The 16,404-nt window shown below is 37.7% G+C and overlaps 1 protein-coding gene across 1 annotated transcript in view; it reads right to left on the bottom strand.

Moving 5' to 3' along the window:
- Nucleotides 1-700: 700 nt before the first annotated feature.
- Nucleotides 701-16,404, bottom strand: part of dcc (DCC netrin 1 receptor) — a 266,606-nt gene continuing 250,902 nt past the window's right edge. The window contains exons 28-31 of the mRNA XM_043238951.1: nucleotides 14,151-14,300; nucleotides 11,936-12,145; nucleotides 4,727-4,869; nucleotides 701-3,417 (exon numbers count right to left, since the gene is read on the bottom strand). Of these exons, the coding sequence (XP_043094886.1) occupies nucleotides 3,328-3,417; nucleotides 4,727-4,869; nucleotides 11,936-12,145; nucleotides 14,151-14,300 (593 nt within the window). The 3' untranslated portion in view covers nucleotides 701-3,327. The remainder of the gene's footprint in view (nucleotides 3,418-4,726; nucleotides 4,870-11,935; nucleotides 12,146-14,150; nucleotides 14,301-16,404) is intronic.

Genomic DNA, 16,404 nt, shown 5'->3' with positions numbered 1-16,404 from the left:
AACCTTTTAACTAACTAATGACAGATAGATAGATAGATAGATAGAACTAACCTACTAATGAACTAATGAAAGATGAGCTAACTAACGATAGTTAGAAAGAACTAACCTACTAACTAATTATAGATAGATATATACATAGAACTAACATACTAATGAACTAACTATAATTAGTAGGTTAGTCCTTTCTAACTATCGTCAGCTCATTAGTAGGTTAGTTCTATGTATATATCTATCTATAATTAGTTAGTAGGTTAGTTCTATCTAACAATTGTTAGGTAGGTTAGTAGGTTAGTTCTATCTAACAATCGTTAGATAGGACTAACCTACTAACTAATTATAGATAGATATATACATAGAGCTAACCAACTAACAATTGATAGGACTAAGCAACTAAATAACTAGTGATAGAAAGCTAGATAGAACTAACTACTAACTAATGATAGATAGGACTAACCTACTAACTAATTATAGATGGATATATACATAGAACTAACCATCTAACAATTGATAGGACCAAGCAACTATCTAACTAACTAACTAACTAACTAACTAGTGTTAGAAAGCTAGATAAAACTAACCTACTAATTAACTAATTTAACATAGATAGAACTAACCTACTAATGAGTAAACTAACGATAGTTAGATAGGACCAACCTACTAACTAACTAACTAACAATAGATGATAGATAGACAGACACAGTTTATTATCAAAGGCTTTATTTATCAAACAAAAAGAATGCACCATTCAAATAACATTTCTATATAAAAAGGAACATTGGACTGTTCTACAGTGCATTACAAAACCAGTAATCGTATACAACGTCATGGGTAGAAACAGCCGGAGGGTTCGACTTGAAAACCGCATTTCAGATCTCAATCGCTACTCTAATTTGGTTAACAACGCTAACATTGGACAATTTAAGGATGAAGTAAAATACACGTAAGAATGATTCCTCCTCTCGTGAGCAGAGAACGTCTAACACGTCTGCTCCTGTTCCTTCTGATTCTATCATTAACACCACTAATTAATCACTGCATGAAGGTGATTCTGAGACACTGATGATCAGCTGATCAGGGATCAATCCCATCAGCCCCGGCAATGCTGAGCAGTTCACTGGAAAATAAAGACTGTTCAAACCCGTACGACACGAATAATGCCAACACCAAGATGCAAACACTGTCGATCCAAACTATTGTACTTGTCACAAAATGAAACGTTATTAAAAAGATTCAACGAAAAGGTGACGTTTTATTTTACAATTCAGAATTAGGATATATAAACCTGCAATTATGAGAAATACAGAAAAAGTTTACATCTCACAATTCAGATTTTTTCTTTCTCAGGATTAGATACAGACTTAGAATTGTGAGATATGATGTCCAACTTTAGACATTAGGTCAGATAGTAAGATGTCACAATAGTGAGATATAAATAAACTCATAATTCTGAAAAATAAAGTCGGAGTCGCAAAATATAAAAATGGAGTTTTTGGTCAGTTTTGTATCTTGCGCTTCTGAAAAAAATCTGAATTGTGATATTACAATTTCAGAGCGTTTTTTTTCCACGGTTTGAACTGAATGACGTTATTTTCAGGTGAACTGTGAGAGAAAGAGGGAACGAGAGACACTCTACGCTTCAGACGGAACATCGCTGGAGAATCCAGACGTCAGGAATGTCGTCGATCACATTTAACGTGACGCACAGAAAACATCAGACAACCGAAGGTGTTTAATGACGCTGAAGTAAAATATCTTCGTTCAGAAACACAGTGAAAATCCGTCCCAGAATTCCTCCTCCTTTATTCTGCTAATGGGCTAAATAAAAGCTCTAGAATTAATCACATCGTCTTCATAAATTACTGTGAAAGGAACAATCTAAATCATATATTAAATATATCGTAGAAACCCGCCGGCCCCGTCCCGAGTCCCTCAGTCGCTCGCTGCATCTGTACAGTAAAAAACAGCGTGTCGCTACAGGATCTGTACGCTTCCAGAAAAATATCAAATATAGGGACGCATTTCTTCATCCATCTGTTGTCTCGCAGCGCAGCAAATAAATAAAGTGACCGAAAAGTGAACAAAAATATATATAGGCACATAAAAAGTCTTGTTTGCACTTCCTTGCATAAAAAAAGAGAAGGAGCTGAACGGAAAAGCCGATGGTGTGAGAAGCATTAAATGTCTCGGAGCTTTCACATTAGCATTATTTGAGAAATGAATTCATTCATCTGCCATGTTCATCCTCCACCGACAACATGCTCTTCTTCAGTGTTTTTGACTTGCTTTCCAGTACAAATATATCAACATTCGAAAAAAAGCTATAATTCCACCCCAAATAAAGCGATAAAGGTAAACAAAATATGAAAAATATATTAGTAAGAAAATAGATTTGGAATCTTACGGAAGCTACAGATGCGTTAATATATATATATACTTTCTACAAGTGTGAAATGTGAATGCATATTCTGTGACAAAAATGTTTCAATAACGGCCAAAAATATATTGTAGAAAATATATTTATGTAAACATATTTTGAAACACGTTTTAGCAAATATACCTTCTGGCCTATTTTAGTGTATTGTTAAATGTACTGAAAGATTTGGGTGTTTTTGGTGTATGGAACATTTACTGGACAAACAAAAGTCAGATTTAAAAAAAACCCAAAACAAATGTTTTCCCCTTTTTTAGGAAAGAATTGTTATATGATATAATTTTGCTGCTCATGTAAATGCATCTTGATTTAAGAACATTTCGATATTTTTACCGGAAAACAAGGAAAAAATACTGAGGAAGATCATTTTGGGCAGCCCACGTGGTTGATTTATTTCTGGATGACGAAGAAATGCATAACGTGAACTCAAGAGAACACCGCAGGGGTTTCCGCTTTCACTGCAGTCAAATAATAAACCAAATATGACGTTTATGTAGCAAAGAGATTCACAAAGAGACACAACAAACAATCAACAACAAAAATCAGTGCTGCGTGAGCAAAACGATCCCATCTTCTCATCCGACCGCTTTCTAGCGTGAACATATAGCTCCCTAGCGAAGTGTTTTTAAGGGATTTTGGCAGCAATAGATTGGCAAGATGTCAATGAAAAGTTTGCATTTTGGCAACTCGGTCGGGTTTGAGATGAATCGCTAGTAATCCCGCAGGAAAGGTTTCCGTCAGTAGATGAATCCTCACAGTCTTCCTCTCGGATGGAGTATAAAATCTCAGACAGAGTTAGAAAAGAGACGCTTCTTCTCCAGCGCGGAGGTTCGGTTCGGAGTCACTTTCCCTTTATAATCCCGCTCGAGGGGCTGAGGAATCAGAGAGGGTCTGTGTTAAAAGGCCGAGCCCGTGATGGCGTTGAGCTGCTTCATCAGTCCTTCCAGGCTGGCCATCTGCTCGCTCAGATCGTCCTGCTCGTACACCTGCAGAGAAGAAGAGCACTTTGAGAACGGTTGGTGAGGTTATCGATGCGCTGCACTGGAGCTCCATCTAGAACATCATCATCATCATCATCGATGGCCCTGAAAGCTTCTATTGAACTGCTGTTAGCTGAGTCCAGAAACACTCAGGACGACATTGTTTGCTTTAAACGCTCCGACAGACCGATATCCGACGCATGCGACGCTGAACAGCACCACTGAAGACATTCAGGACCATCAAAACATCTCAATGTGATACTACTTTATAATGCATACACTGTCCTTATATTTAATGATATTATGTTTTCATTTGACTTTCTTTTCGTTGTGTGTTTTTCAGTTTATTATATTATTTTTATTAAAACGCCTAGATATTTTCATTGCTGCTTTAATCTTAGTTATACTTATACTTAGTTATACATCAAGTTAGCTAAAAACAAAACTAAATGAAAATGCAATTTCGCGTTCGGTATCGCAAAGGATTCAGCGAAACTGGTGGTGATCTTGTGTCTCTTGTCAGTGAGCTGCGGCTGTGTGTATTAACTGCTGCTCCATTTGAAAACAGCTGATGGAGATTTACAGCCAATCAAAGAACCGGCTTTACTGACGAGATGCATGCAATATACTGCCCAGCCATAACTATATATATGTGTGTGTGAAGTAAAATGTGTCAATGTATATATTTGTAATGCGTCAATTGCGCGACTGTCTCTCGCATAAACATCTCTACGGCAGTATTCTCAGTAAACTCTCTCGCTCGGGCTGCACTGAAGAGTCCGATCAGTGTCAGTTTGTTTATTTGCTTCATCTCTGACGGGAAAAGGCCATTCCAATTACACAGATACCTGTCGGACGGACAGAGTCTCCTGACCTTTCCGTCTCTCGATCATAAACTAGAAAAGTGAGTCGTCTGAGGCCAAATCACACCCCAGCACAAACTTCCCACTTTCTCTTGTTATTGTGACATCAATAGTTGAACACCGTCTGTGCTCTCATCTGCCTGTTCAATGATTCAGACCGAAAAAGGCACGCCTGCCGCAAATCTTCACAAAATATTAATAACTACATCCCATAAAGCAGAGGCAGGATTGGTCTTTGAATCACAGAAGCATCAATCATTCTTTTCAGAGAAGGAAAATGATCCAAATTGTTGCTTGAGGTTTCATGGAAATGTTTCTCGTCGGTTATTAAGCGCTCGGCTTACAGTCGAGACTTAAAGTGACTCCCTGCTGAGTCCAAACCGCTCCGAGAGACTGAAGCGTGAGTGTTTGATGAGGAGATATGGATCGGTGTGTGAGAGTGTGTAACTTACGCTGGCCGGGTCATCTGGCTGCTTCTGTCCATCTTCAGTCGTCTCAGGAGCGGTCGGCACTGAAACGGGCAGTAAAGGAGAGCGGGCTTTCCCCGCCTGACCCAGCGAGGCCGTCTTGACCTGCGCTTTGGGTAAACTCCCACCTGAGAGCACAGAAACACACAACTCATTACAAGCATTAAAGGTACAGTGCAGCCAAAAAAAACACATTTTGACACCACTTATCCTTAAACCTCAAAGAGTTTCTTTTTTCTGAAGGCTCATTTAGACAGGTTCGTATAACCCCACTACTTACGAAACCCATCTCTGTTTAGAGAACAGGCTGGTTTCTCTTCTTCCTTTCATTGCGAAAACACTTGAACGAGCAGGATTTCTCATGCAAAACAACCTCCTGGACAGCAACCAGTCTGGCTTCAGAAGTGGACATTCAACCGAAAATCTTCATTATTTATCCTGCTGGATCTATCTACTACTTTTGACATGGTTAACCACCAGATCCTCCTGTAAATCCTATTGAGGAAGGGCATCTCAGGAACCGCACTCCAGTGGTTTGAGCCTTACATCTCAGATAGATCCTTCAAGGTGTCTTGGAGAGGTGAGGTGTCCGAGTCACAACATCTAACTGCTGGAGTGCCTCAGGGCTCAGTCCTTGGACCGCTTCTCTTCTCTGTCATTCAGAAACATGGCTTTTCATATCACTGGTGCTCTGATGATATTCAACTCTACTTCTCATTCCATCCTGATGATCCAACAATAGCTGCTCGCATCTCAGCAGTCTAACAGATATTTCTTGCTGGATGAAGGACCATCACCTTCAAATAAACCTTGCCAAGACAGAACTGCTTGTGGTTCCATCACCATATAACCATCCAGTTAACCATAACTCCTTCAAAAACAGCCAGACACCTTGGAGTTAGCTGACTTTCTCAGAATGCACTGCTAAAACTGTCTGGTCCTGCTTATTTGCTTTATTCAACATCAATAAGATCAGGCCCCTTCTTTCGGAACATGCTTCACAACTCAGTGTTCAAGCTCTTGTTCTGTTCATTGTAATGCTCTCTTTGGAAGGTCTTTCTGTCAGTTCTATCAAATTTTAATCAAACCACATCACATTTCCGTTTATTAGCTTGCACTGACTACCAATAGCTGATATTTGCCCACAAAACCAGCTCTGGCTCTGCAGAACTTACCCTAAATCCATCACTTCAGACCCATGTGTCTCTAGAAGCTCGTGTTCTGTTTAAAAACACATCTCTTCCAGCTTTATTTGACTCTCTAACTCTAGTATTCAAATTCCAAGAAAACACACAAAAAAATTAAACAAAACTCTATTGCACTCTCTTCACTTACTAAATACTAAATCTAAGAATCAATGGCTTCTCTATTTTTATATTCTATTATATTGCACAATTAACAAAAGCTTTTGCACACAAGCTTGCTCTATAAAATTCCAAATTCTATCTCTGTTCTGTTTTTGTATTAGATAATAATAATAAAGAAATCTATGTGTACTGCAATAAACTGAGGCTTGTTATATCACGTGTATATCATTGCTCTTATGTTGGTTTTGATAGCTTCAGCTGTCCTTATTTGTTAGTTGTTCTGGATAAAACCATCTGCTAAATGACTAAATGTATTATGGACACTTATTTTATTTAAAACATCTTAATGCTGGATTAGTTCATCTTCTGTCTTCTCCAGATGTTAACTGATGGACCGGAGTGCTGTGGATTATTCTGATGTTTTAATCAGACTCTCATTCTGACGGCACCCATTCACATCCATTGCTGAGACACCGATGTAGGAACAAACTCATCCTGAATGAATTATTTTCTTGAGTGAACTACTCTTTTACATGTCAGCGTGTTTTTTGTTCCCTCTAAACAGTGCAATGTTCACTTAGTGCAACTATCCAGAAAACAATGTAGTTACAAATTATTTTCATTATTTTCAGCACCAGAAACAACCCAGTCCTGCTGACCCCGTATGCAACAAAATCATGTGGAAAAATGAACGCAGTTAAAGGAGCCAAATCCAGATCTCCATCCAGAGCTGCACTGGCAGACCTCCAGACGAGAGAGAGAGACACAGACTGACAGAGAGAGAGAGAGAGAGAGAGAGAGAGGACAGGACAGATGGATGGGCTGATAGCATCCCTGCTCATCCGTGAGTTTCTCTCTAAAGACGCAGGAACCAGCGGACTGTGATGATGGATGCCGATAACAAGCTTCCAGAATCTCTCACATTCCTCCACCTTAATGAGAGGCCTGCGCTCAGCATTAGCAGCACAATTTAACCGCAGAAATTGGCAGCACCTGCTCCAAGAGTCAGAAAACCCCAAAAGCTCTTCTGCTTTATCAGTGGCAGTGATTAGAGAGCAGAATTATGGTCGACCGTTAATGCAGAACTCATCTAAGCTCCACATCTACTGCATAAAACCAAGATGTTCAGCTGAAGGACTTTATCCTCTTTAATTTGACTCTTGATGCATTAACCCTTGTACATCAATTTGAAAAGTTACACATAGGTCCTTAGAGAACAAAAATGGTATTAACTTTGTTATATAGGCCTTCAAAGCCTTTAGATCGTTACATAATAAGTATGTCAATGATTAGAAACAATATCACTTTTAGGGAATAATCTTTGTCTGAGTATAACTATTTTCAGTTTAAAACAGATTTACCAAAGTAAATGAGGTGAACTATTGAAATTCCAAACACACATGCATTATTATACTAAAACCATAAAAAAGGATGCATAAGGGTTAATAACTGGAAGAATAGGGCTGCTAATATATTTTATATATATATATATATATAGGTACATAAAAGGCAACAGTCTCAGTAGACTATAGAAAAGCAAAAGCGAGCAGCCAAAATATCACGTAACCCCATTATGAGTGCATTATGAGAAAAGACATTCATTGCGCAGCAGCTCTGAGATCCAGAGCGCCCGAGGGGCTTGTTAGCATTCGCACCATGCTAACTGCTCAATGTTTTTCTGATATGGATTTTCAGTCAACTGTAAAGCAATTTATGGGTCGTGTACGTGCTGTTACTGCAGCTCTCCGGCTCGTGAACGCTCGTGCTAATCACTCTTCAACTCAGCGCTCAATTTCTGACCATTAGAGAGCGATACAAATACAGCATGATATTACTACCCTGAGCAGTTTAAAGGTGGTTTTGCTGGTCTCATGAACCGCTTTAGGATGGTTTTGTCCTGCAGAATCTGGACGTGATACTGTTTTCCCTTTTTTAGAAACGCATCGGAGCGGTAAGTGATATTATCGCTGTCATTTCTCCTTTTGTCGCTCGGCCAAAGATGATTAGGGCTCATTAACTTCAGCCACAGATCCAGTCGAGAGCCAGAGAGCATCTCATTCAAACTTCAGCTCTCACGGAGACATGAAAAACCAGCCCCTTAGAAGATGCTTTAGAGAATACATCTTCAATAGCAATTCATAACCTTCTCCTGCTCCAAACAGACCCTCGTTCAGCGGGAATGAGGTCACGACGAGAGCCGAGCGCTAGATTGAAGCACGGATCGGTCAATTCACAGAGGATTCTCAGAAAACCATCAAAACATCTCAACCCCGACCACAAGAAACATGCTTTTGCATTTTGCGAGACGAAAATTAAGCCTGTTTTAAAGACAATCTATTTGCATGCATTTTAGAGACGTGCACTATTTTTCTGATGAAAATTTCAGGGTTAATTGATGATGCATTATTTAGTATTTATACATATCAGTAGTATCAGCTGAAATGCATTTAATTAACGCTGATTGAAATAAACAAAACACCAATGGCAATCTAATCAGAAAGAATTTGTCCAGAAATGTTAATTATTTGTCTTTGACTGGCATGAAAATAATGTCAAAATGAAAAATGCCATAAGATACCATATAAAGCTAAAAACACCATCTTTTTAGAGCCAGGGCATTATTTTCCTTTACACTACAGCAAATGCGCTACAAATGGTATTGAATTTCTTCATACTGGTAGGGTTTATGCTGATTTACATTTATTTTTGGTTTATTTGAATAAAACACTGTACAACAAGAGCTATTTATTTATTGGCATTACAGTAACGAGAATTTGAGGTTTAATTATGACGAAAATAATGATGCATTATTTCAATTAATGCAAGTATTTAAACAAAACGGTTCTGTTTGCTGATTTGTCCTTAATTTATTCTCATTTAAATAAATAGATAAATATATTGTACTACAACAATGTGAATCTAATGAGAAACCTAAATGAGAATAAGAATTTAAGCGTCTTAAACATCAATTATTCATGCTGAATTGTCATGAAAATAATGTCATAACGTGAAATAATCCTACTGCCTCTATTTTGTCATGCACGATGTATTTTCTTTAGTTTTGGGGTGAAATGTGAGCCGTTTTCATGAGATCCTCCATAAGTCACCACTCCTCCCTCTGTCTGCCGCTCTCTTTCTTTATATTCTGACCGATTACGAGGACGGTGTGTGTGTTATGGTGTGTGAAACGGCTGGACGGTCTAAAGCGCTCCAGGTCCGTCCGCGGCGCTATCCCTCACATCGTGGACAGTGCTTTAAAAAGCCCTTTAACTGGCGGTGAAGTGGCCGTCAGGTCTGAGCGAAAGAGCCGTTTCTGTGTGTTTATATCACGATGTTTCTTCACTGCTGCCTAGGGATGCCCGATCAATATTTCACCTCATCCTGGGAAAAGAAGCGCTTGGTAAAAGCGAGAGGAAACACCTTCGCCAAAGACAGAAGGCAAATTTGACAAGCCGTAAACGTTCCAGATGAAATCAGCTAAATTGTGTGAATTAGAATGCATGAAGGATCTCCGGTGTCAGAGCTTCTCTGGACTGTCTGATGCCTTTATGCTGAAAGAGACTCTGGCATGACTGACATACAGACTGATAGATTGATCCGTCTCTCTCGGGCAGGAAGGAGACGGCTTTAAATTCTTCTTTAAAAGACGGATGGACTCCTCTGAAACAAGAAGAACAAAGACGAGTCTGTGAAGCTCGCGGACAGTAAATATAAACCCGACAGCCCTCAAACGCTCGGCCGTCTCCTGAGGCTCCGCGCCTTTTATTCTGCTGTATTTCATGTGTTTCTATCGTGAGAGTGGATGCACGTCTGCAGCGTTTCACCCCACGGCTGATTTACACTCTCGGCTCCTGACGACAATTAATTAACACGAGCAAATCAAAGCATTAGTAATACAACACAAGCTGTGATAACGAACTGACTGGGAGCGCTTACTTGATCAGTCATAATTCACAACCTCAGGGAATAAGATACGATACAAAGTTCAAACGAATGATTAATTTGTCAAACAAGGCTTATTCACATGTGTTTCGTGCCAGACAATAGAGGAGAGACAGAACGAGGCCGTCACTACGGTCAGAGAGACTCAACAAGAACAGGACAAGAGCATGACCGGATAGTAAACTAATGACAGATAGGTAGACAGAGCTAACCTACTAACTAACCACCGATAGCAGATAGAGAGATCATAGATAGATCTAACAATAGATAGACAGATAGAACATACTAACTAATACACTAACGATAGATAGGTTGACAGAACTAACCTACTAACTAATTAACGAAGATAGATAAATAGAGAGAGAGAGAGAAATCATAGAAAATATACTAACTAATAAACTACTGATAGGTAGACAGAACTAACCTACTAACTAACGATCGATAGACAGATGGAGAGTTCATAAATAGAACTAACAATAGATAGACATATAGAACATACTAACTAATACACTAACGATTTATAGGTTGACAGAACTAACCTACTAACTAATTAAACAAGATAGATAAATAGAAAGAGAGAGAGAAAAATCATAGATAACTAATAAATAATGATAGATAACTAATAAACTAATTGATAGATAGATAGATAGAGAGAGAAATCATAGATAACATACTAACTAATAACTAATGATAGATAGGTAGACAGAACTAACCTGCTAACTAATTAACAATAGACAGACAGACAGTTCTATCTATCTATCTATCTGTCTATCCATCTAACAATACATAGATAGATATAATATACTAACTAATACACTAATGATAGGTAAACAGAACTAACCTAATAACTAATTAACGGTGATAGAGAGAGAGAAAAAGAGAGAGAAATCATAGATAACATACTAACTAACTAATAAACTAATTAATGATAGATCGGTAGACAGAACTAACCTACTAACTAATTAACGATGGGTAGACAGACAGACAGATAGAACTATCAATACATAGATAGATATAACATACTAACTAATAAACTAATGATAGATGGATAGACAGAACTAACCTACTAACTAATTAACGATAAATCGAATCTTTTCTCCGGATCCCAGACGGTTTCATCTCTCCGCTGGATCTAGTAATCGGATGAGTGTGGAAGATCTGAGCGGAAACAGTGTCCATTCAGACTCTCGTTCTCAGGCCGCACAAACACGAGACGACTTGAGCAGAACCAATTAAATCCTAACTGCGGGGGAAACATGCGCCGCTGCGTCTGTCTGTGAATATCAGCTGCAGCGCTGCAGAGAAGATCCAGAGAGAGTCAGATCTCCGAGGAGGAAGCAGAAGCCCTGGAGCGCCAGCGTTTCAGAGTGTTTCCACACTGTTATGATGTCTGCAATCGATGAACATTACAGCCACCGATGGGAGCTCAACATACACAACACACACACACACACACACACACACAAACCAAGCGCTTTATTCACTGATTCCCACCGAGAGACAGAACCAGCTGCGGCGAACCTGCAACATCCACGAATCTCGTTGTAGTGGAAAAGGATGTTTTAGAAAACTGAAAGCTTGGTTTCTCCATTTCTGACAATTTAAAACATTTCTGTCATTTCTATCATAGTAAAAAAAAAAAAAAAAAAAAAAAAAAAAAAAAAAAAATATATATATATATATATATATATATATATATATATATATATATATATATATATATATATATATATATGTAAAAATGTCTTACATTCAAAGAAAACCTTTCTATATTATTTGGCAATGTTTTAATGTATGCATGTATATAAATATAAATTATAAACAGTGCCATGCTTCTTTTTTTCTCCTTTTTACCCCCCTCAATCTCGTTCTTTGGCACGGCAGCTAAATCAAAGGTCATCAGGGGTCAGCTAGTTCACGTTTAAGAGCTGTTAAGGAGCTGCACCTGTCATAGGCGTGTAGACCTTGGGCTCGATGGAGCTCATGGGTGGAGGCAGCAGTGGGTTGGTGAAGCTGCGCAGGGGATGCGTGGGCCGCACACAGGCCGTGGGGATGGTTCGGCTGGGAATCTCCTCGGAACCCGACGGCTCCGACTGTGCCGTGGGAATCAGCGGCTGCTGCGGGGCCAAAGGAGCGGGGCCCTCGGCTGACAGCGCTGGGAAAAACACAGACACGCAGAGATGGAGGAAAACCGAACTACATGCGAAGGAGAGTCTAACCACATGAAGATAAAAGATAATAAATTAAAAGAAGTGCTACAATTAATCGCATGCAAAATAAACGTTTTTTTGTTTACATAATATATGTATGTGTGCTTTGTATGTATATATATATATATATATATATATATATATATATATATATATATATATATATATATATATGGTAAGTTTATATATTAAATCTAAATTACATAAATATAGACATGTAATATATTTTTAAATATATACTGTGTTTTTATATATATATATATATACACACACACAAAATAAAATATACACAGAACATATATTATTTGCATATATTAGGCAAACAGAGATAAAAATTTAAAATTAAAACTGAATAATTCTGAATGATGATTGTATTGTCCTCAGTAGATTACATTTAATAATTTAACAATTAAGCAGACAATTTAGCAAATGATTTGATTCATAATTCCTACATATTACACATTAGACTGTCCTCTGATGTGATTGTTTTAAATCCTGATGGAGTCCATATCATTTCTTCTGGCTTTTGGATCGATGTAATCTTAATAATCAATTTGCTCTCTTATTAATCTATTTTATTGTAGCGTCTAATGTTTGTGGAGTGTACAGTACTTTGCTTGTTTATTACCACGAAGCTGCTTTGAAATGTGTGCTATAGAAATAGATGCAGCTTGATACATCTGATTAAAAATAAATTAAAAAAGATTTTTTCATCTTGTTTTAATTAAGCACATTCTCATTACTATTATGCAAAACTATCCTCGTCTGGGTTTATTTGAACAGACTCTTTCTGTATTACTGTAGAGTCTGTTAAGAGCGTGAGCGTCCTGGTCATTTGGAAAGTAAGTTTTTCCCGCTGTAATCATGGATGTATATGATGATGGTGTCTTAACTGAAGTCAGTAGTCACGGACGCTCTAAGTTTGTTTGTACAGATGTCTGTTACGTTACATTTATTTCAATGATGCTAAGAGACTCGCAGCTGCTGCCAAAAGACCAAATCAAATCAATTTCTTCGGCTGCTAACAAACTCATTTAAAGCAGAGTCTGAAACAGAGAGAGACGGCAGGAGATAGATAGATAGATAGATAGATAGATAGATAGATAGATAGATAGATAGATAGATAGATAGATAGATAGATAGAGAGATAGATAGATAGATAGATAGATGGAGAGATAGATAGATAGATAGATAGATAGATAGATAGATAGATAGATAGATAGATAGATAGATAGATACAAACTGATGAATAGATATATAGACAGAGACAGATAGACAGACAGACGTATAGACAAGACAGATGAGTATATATATACAGACAAAGAAACAGAGACAGACAGAAAGATGGATAGATATATAGACAAAGAGAGAGACAAATGGATAGACAAACAGATGGATAGATATATAGACAGACAGACGGATAGATAGACAAGACAGATGAGTATATATATACAGACAAAGAAACAGAGACAGACAAAAAGATGGATAGATATATAGACAGAGAGACAGACGGACGAATAGATATACAAACAGACAGATATATATATAGACAGAGACAGATAGACAGACATATAGATAGATATATAGACAAAACAGAGAGACAGACAGACGGATAGATAGACAAGACAGATGAGTATATATATACAGACAAAGAAACAGAGACAAAAAGATAGATAGATATATAGACAAGAGAGAGAGACAGACAGATGAGTATATATACACAAAGAGACAGAGACAGACAGAAAGATGGATAGATATATAGACAAGAGAGAGACAGACAGATAGATATACAAACAGACAGATAGATATATAGACAGAGACAGATAGACAGACATATAGATAGATATATAGACAAGACAGAGAGACAGACAGATGAGTATATATATATACAAAGAAACAGAGAGAGAAAGATGGATAGATATATAGACAGAGAGAGAGAGAGAGAGTTACCGGTGGCGTAGCTGCGGTCGACGCTCAGTGTGGAGAAGGGCATGGGTCTCAGGCTGAATTTGGGGTGTGTGAATCCACAGGTGGGTGACGGCAGGATGCCTGGATACTGACTGCTGTCCAGCGTGGGCACTGGGATAGCACTGACCACCGCTGCAACACACACACACACACACACACACGTCAGAAACGAAGGAGGTCTGCTTCAGAAGCTTCTCTGTGGTGAACTCCTAACCGAGGCCCATCTATCCGGGAGATTCGTTTCGATCATTAATCACCTTTAAATATTTAAACACCTACAAGAGGAAAAAGTGTTTATAATTCAGCCCATTGCAAGCAAAATGTGGACCCCATTAGTCTGTTTTAAACTCCTCAAAAACAGAGCAGAGTCCCGTCAGGACCAGACGAATCCACCCGGACTCATTCAACATCCTCTGAACAAAACAACATCAAGATCCAGAACATGATGATGAACACAGGAAGAGTACACCACTGCAGAACTAGAGCTCCACCAGAGCTGACCTTGACATTGAAAACCTCACAGAGAGAGACCAGACGGAGAAATTGCCTGAAGTGTTGAGATTTCTATCTACTAAACAGCCCCAGACGAGCAAGCGCTGATTGACTGCAAGCTCTCCGTGTGTGTGTGTGTGTGTGTGCGTGAGTGTGTGTGTGTGTGTGTGTGTGTGTGTGTGTGTGTGTGTGTGTGTGTGCGTGTGTGTGCGTGTGTGTGTGTGTGAGAGGTTCTGCCTACATTGTTTGCATCCAAATCTCTGAGGATAGAAAACCTGAACACACCAGCAGCTAAGAGCATGACTATAACACAATATGTTTTTATATAAACACATACATTTAAGAGCTTCATCTTCACATCGTCTGTGTTTACTAGTGCAAAATATTCATACCGTATACTCATATATTCAATACTTATATTATATACTATATTATATATTATATTATACTTATATTATTCATATACTCATATATTCAATACTTATATTATATTCTATTTGTGTATTTATGTGTATATTTATATGTATATAAACACATATACGCTATGTATTTTCAAAATATTCACATGCATTTTAATGCAATTTATATTATAAATAAATATATTTGTTTCTGAAATACATAGTAGCGTGATTAACATACATAGCATACATATGTAAAAAAACACTTAATTTGGATGCGATCAATCATTGGACAGCACTAGCATTAAATAAATATTTTATTTTTAACAGAAATAAAAATAGAACTGTGTGTGAAGTTGTTTTGTTTTTATGCTTATATGCATGTATATATATATATATATATATATATTTTTTTTTATATAATAATGTTAAATTTAGTGTAGTGTATTGTTTGTCTGTCTGATACCAGACGTTCCTGATGAAGTATTGACCCGCTGTGACCTGACCCTGACTCTGGAATCATCTCATCCTCTAAAATCTGCTTTAATAATCTTCACATCTTCACATTCATACTCCATCGCGTATGAAATCCACCGGGTGTCTGCCCCACAGAAGGTACAGCGGGACAGAAAGCAGATCAGAGGTCAGCGTGAAAATCAGCCGGACATCACGACGGGTCGACAATCTACGGAGCCGGAGGAACCCGAGGACAGACGCAGGAGAGACCGGAGTCAAGCGGAGAACAATCATTTCTTCAGGATGAAAGATTAAACTCCAGAGGCACTTACTGTATGAGGAAATGACCATATAAGGAAACAAGCATCCCATATGATCAGCTCTGCTTCTGACTTGTTATTATCGTCAGGTCTTTGTTATTGCTGTCTGTTGCTATAGTTATTGTTATCGTTACTATCATTATAGTTTTTCTATTGTCATGAGAATTATTATTATTATTGCATTATAGCTGTTATTGTTAATGCTGAATTATTATTACAGAGCTATAGTACAGTTATTTATTTATAGATATTACTGAAGTTAAAGTTATTGTTATGTTGTATTTATAACTATTAGTTATTCTTATAGTTATAGTCATTGTTCTTATTGTTGTAGCTATGTGTTTACTTTATACATGATGTATGATGATCATTATGGTTATTACCGCTGTCACAGACGTTGTAGTTATTATAGTTAGCATTATATTTAAAGCTATGCTTATTATTAAAATGATAGATAAAGTTATTATCGTATTATAATTACAGTCACGGTTATTAAAATGATTGTTATAGCTCTCGTTACAGTAATGCTACGGTTACTGTTATAGATACTATAGTGATGGTTAAAGTTAG

This window comes from Puntigrus tetrazona, chromosome 5 (genome assembly GCF_018831695.1).
Source record: "Puntigrus tetrazona isolate hp1 chromosome 5, ASM1883169v1, whole genome shotgun sequence".
Classification (NCBI taxonomy): Eukaryota; Metazoa; Chordata; class Actinopteri; order Cypriniformes; family Cyprinidae; genus Puntigrus; species Puntigrus tetrazona.
The sequence above is the reverse complement of the archived record's forward strand: the minus strand, read 5'-3'. Positions and strand labels throughout refer to the sequence as shown.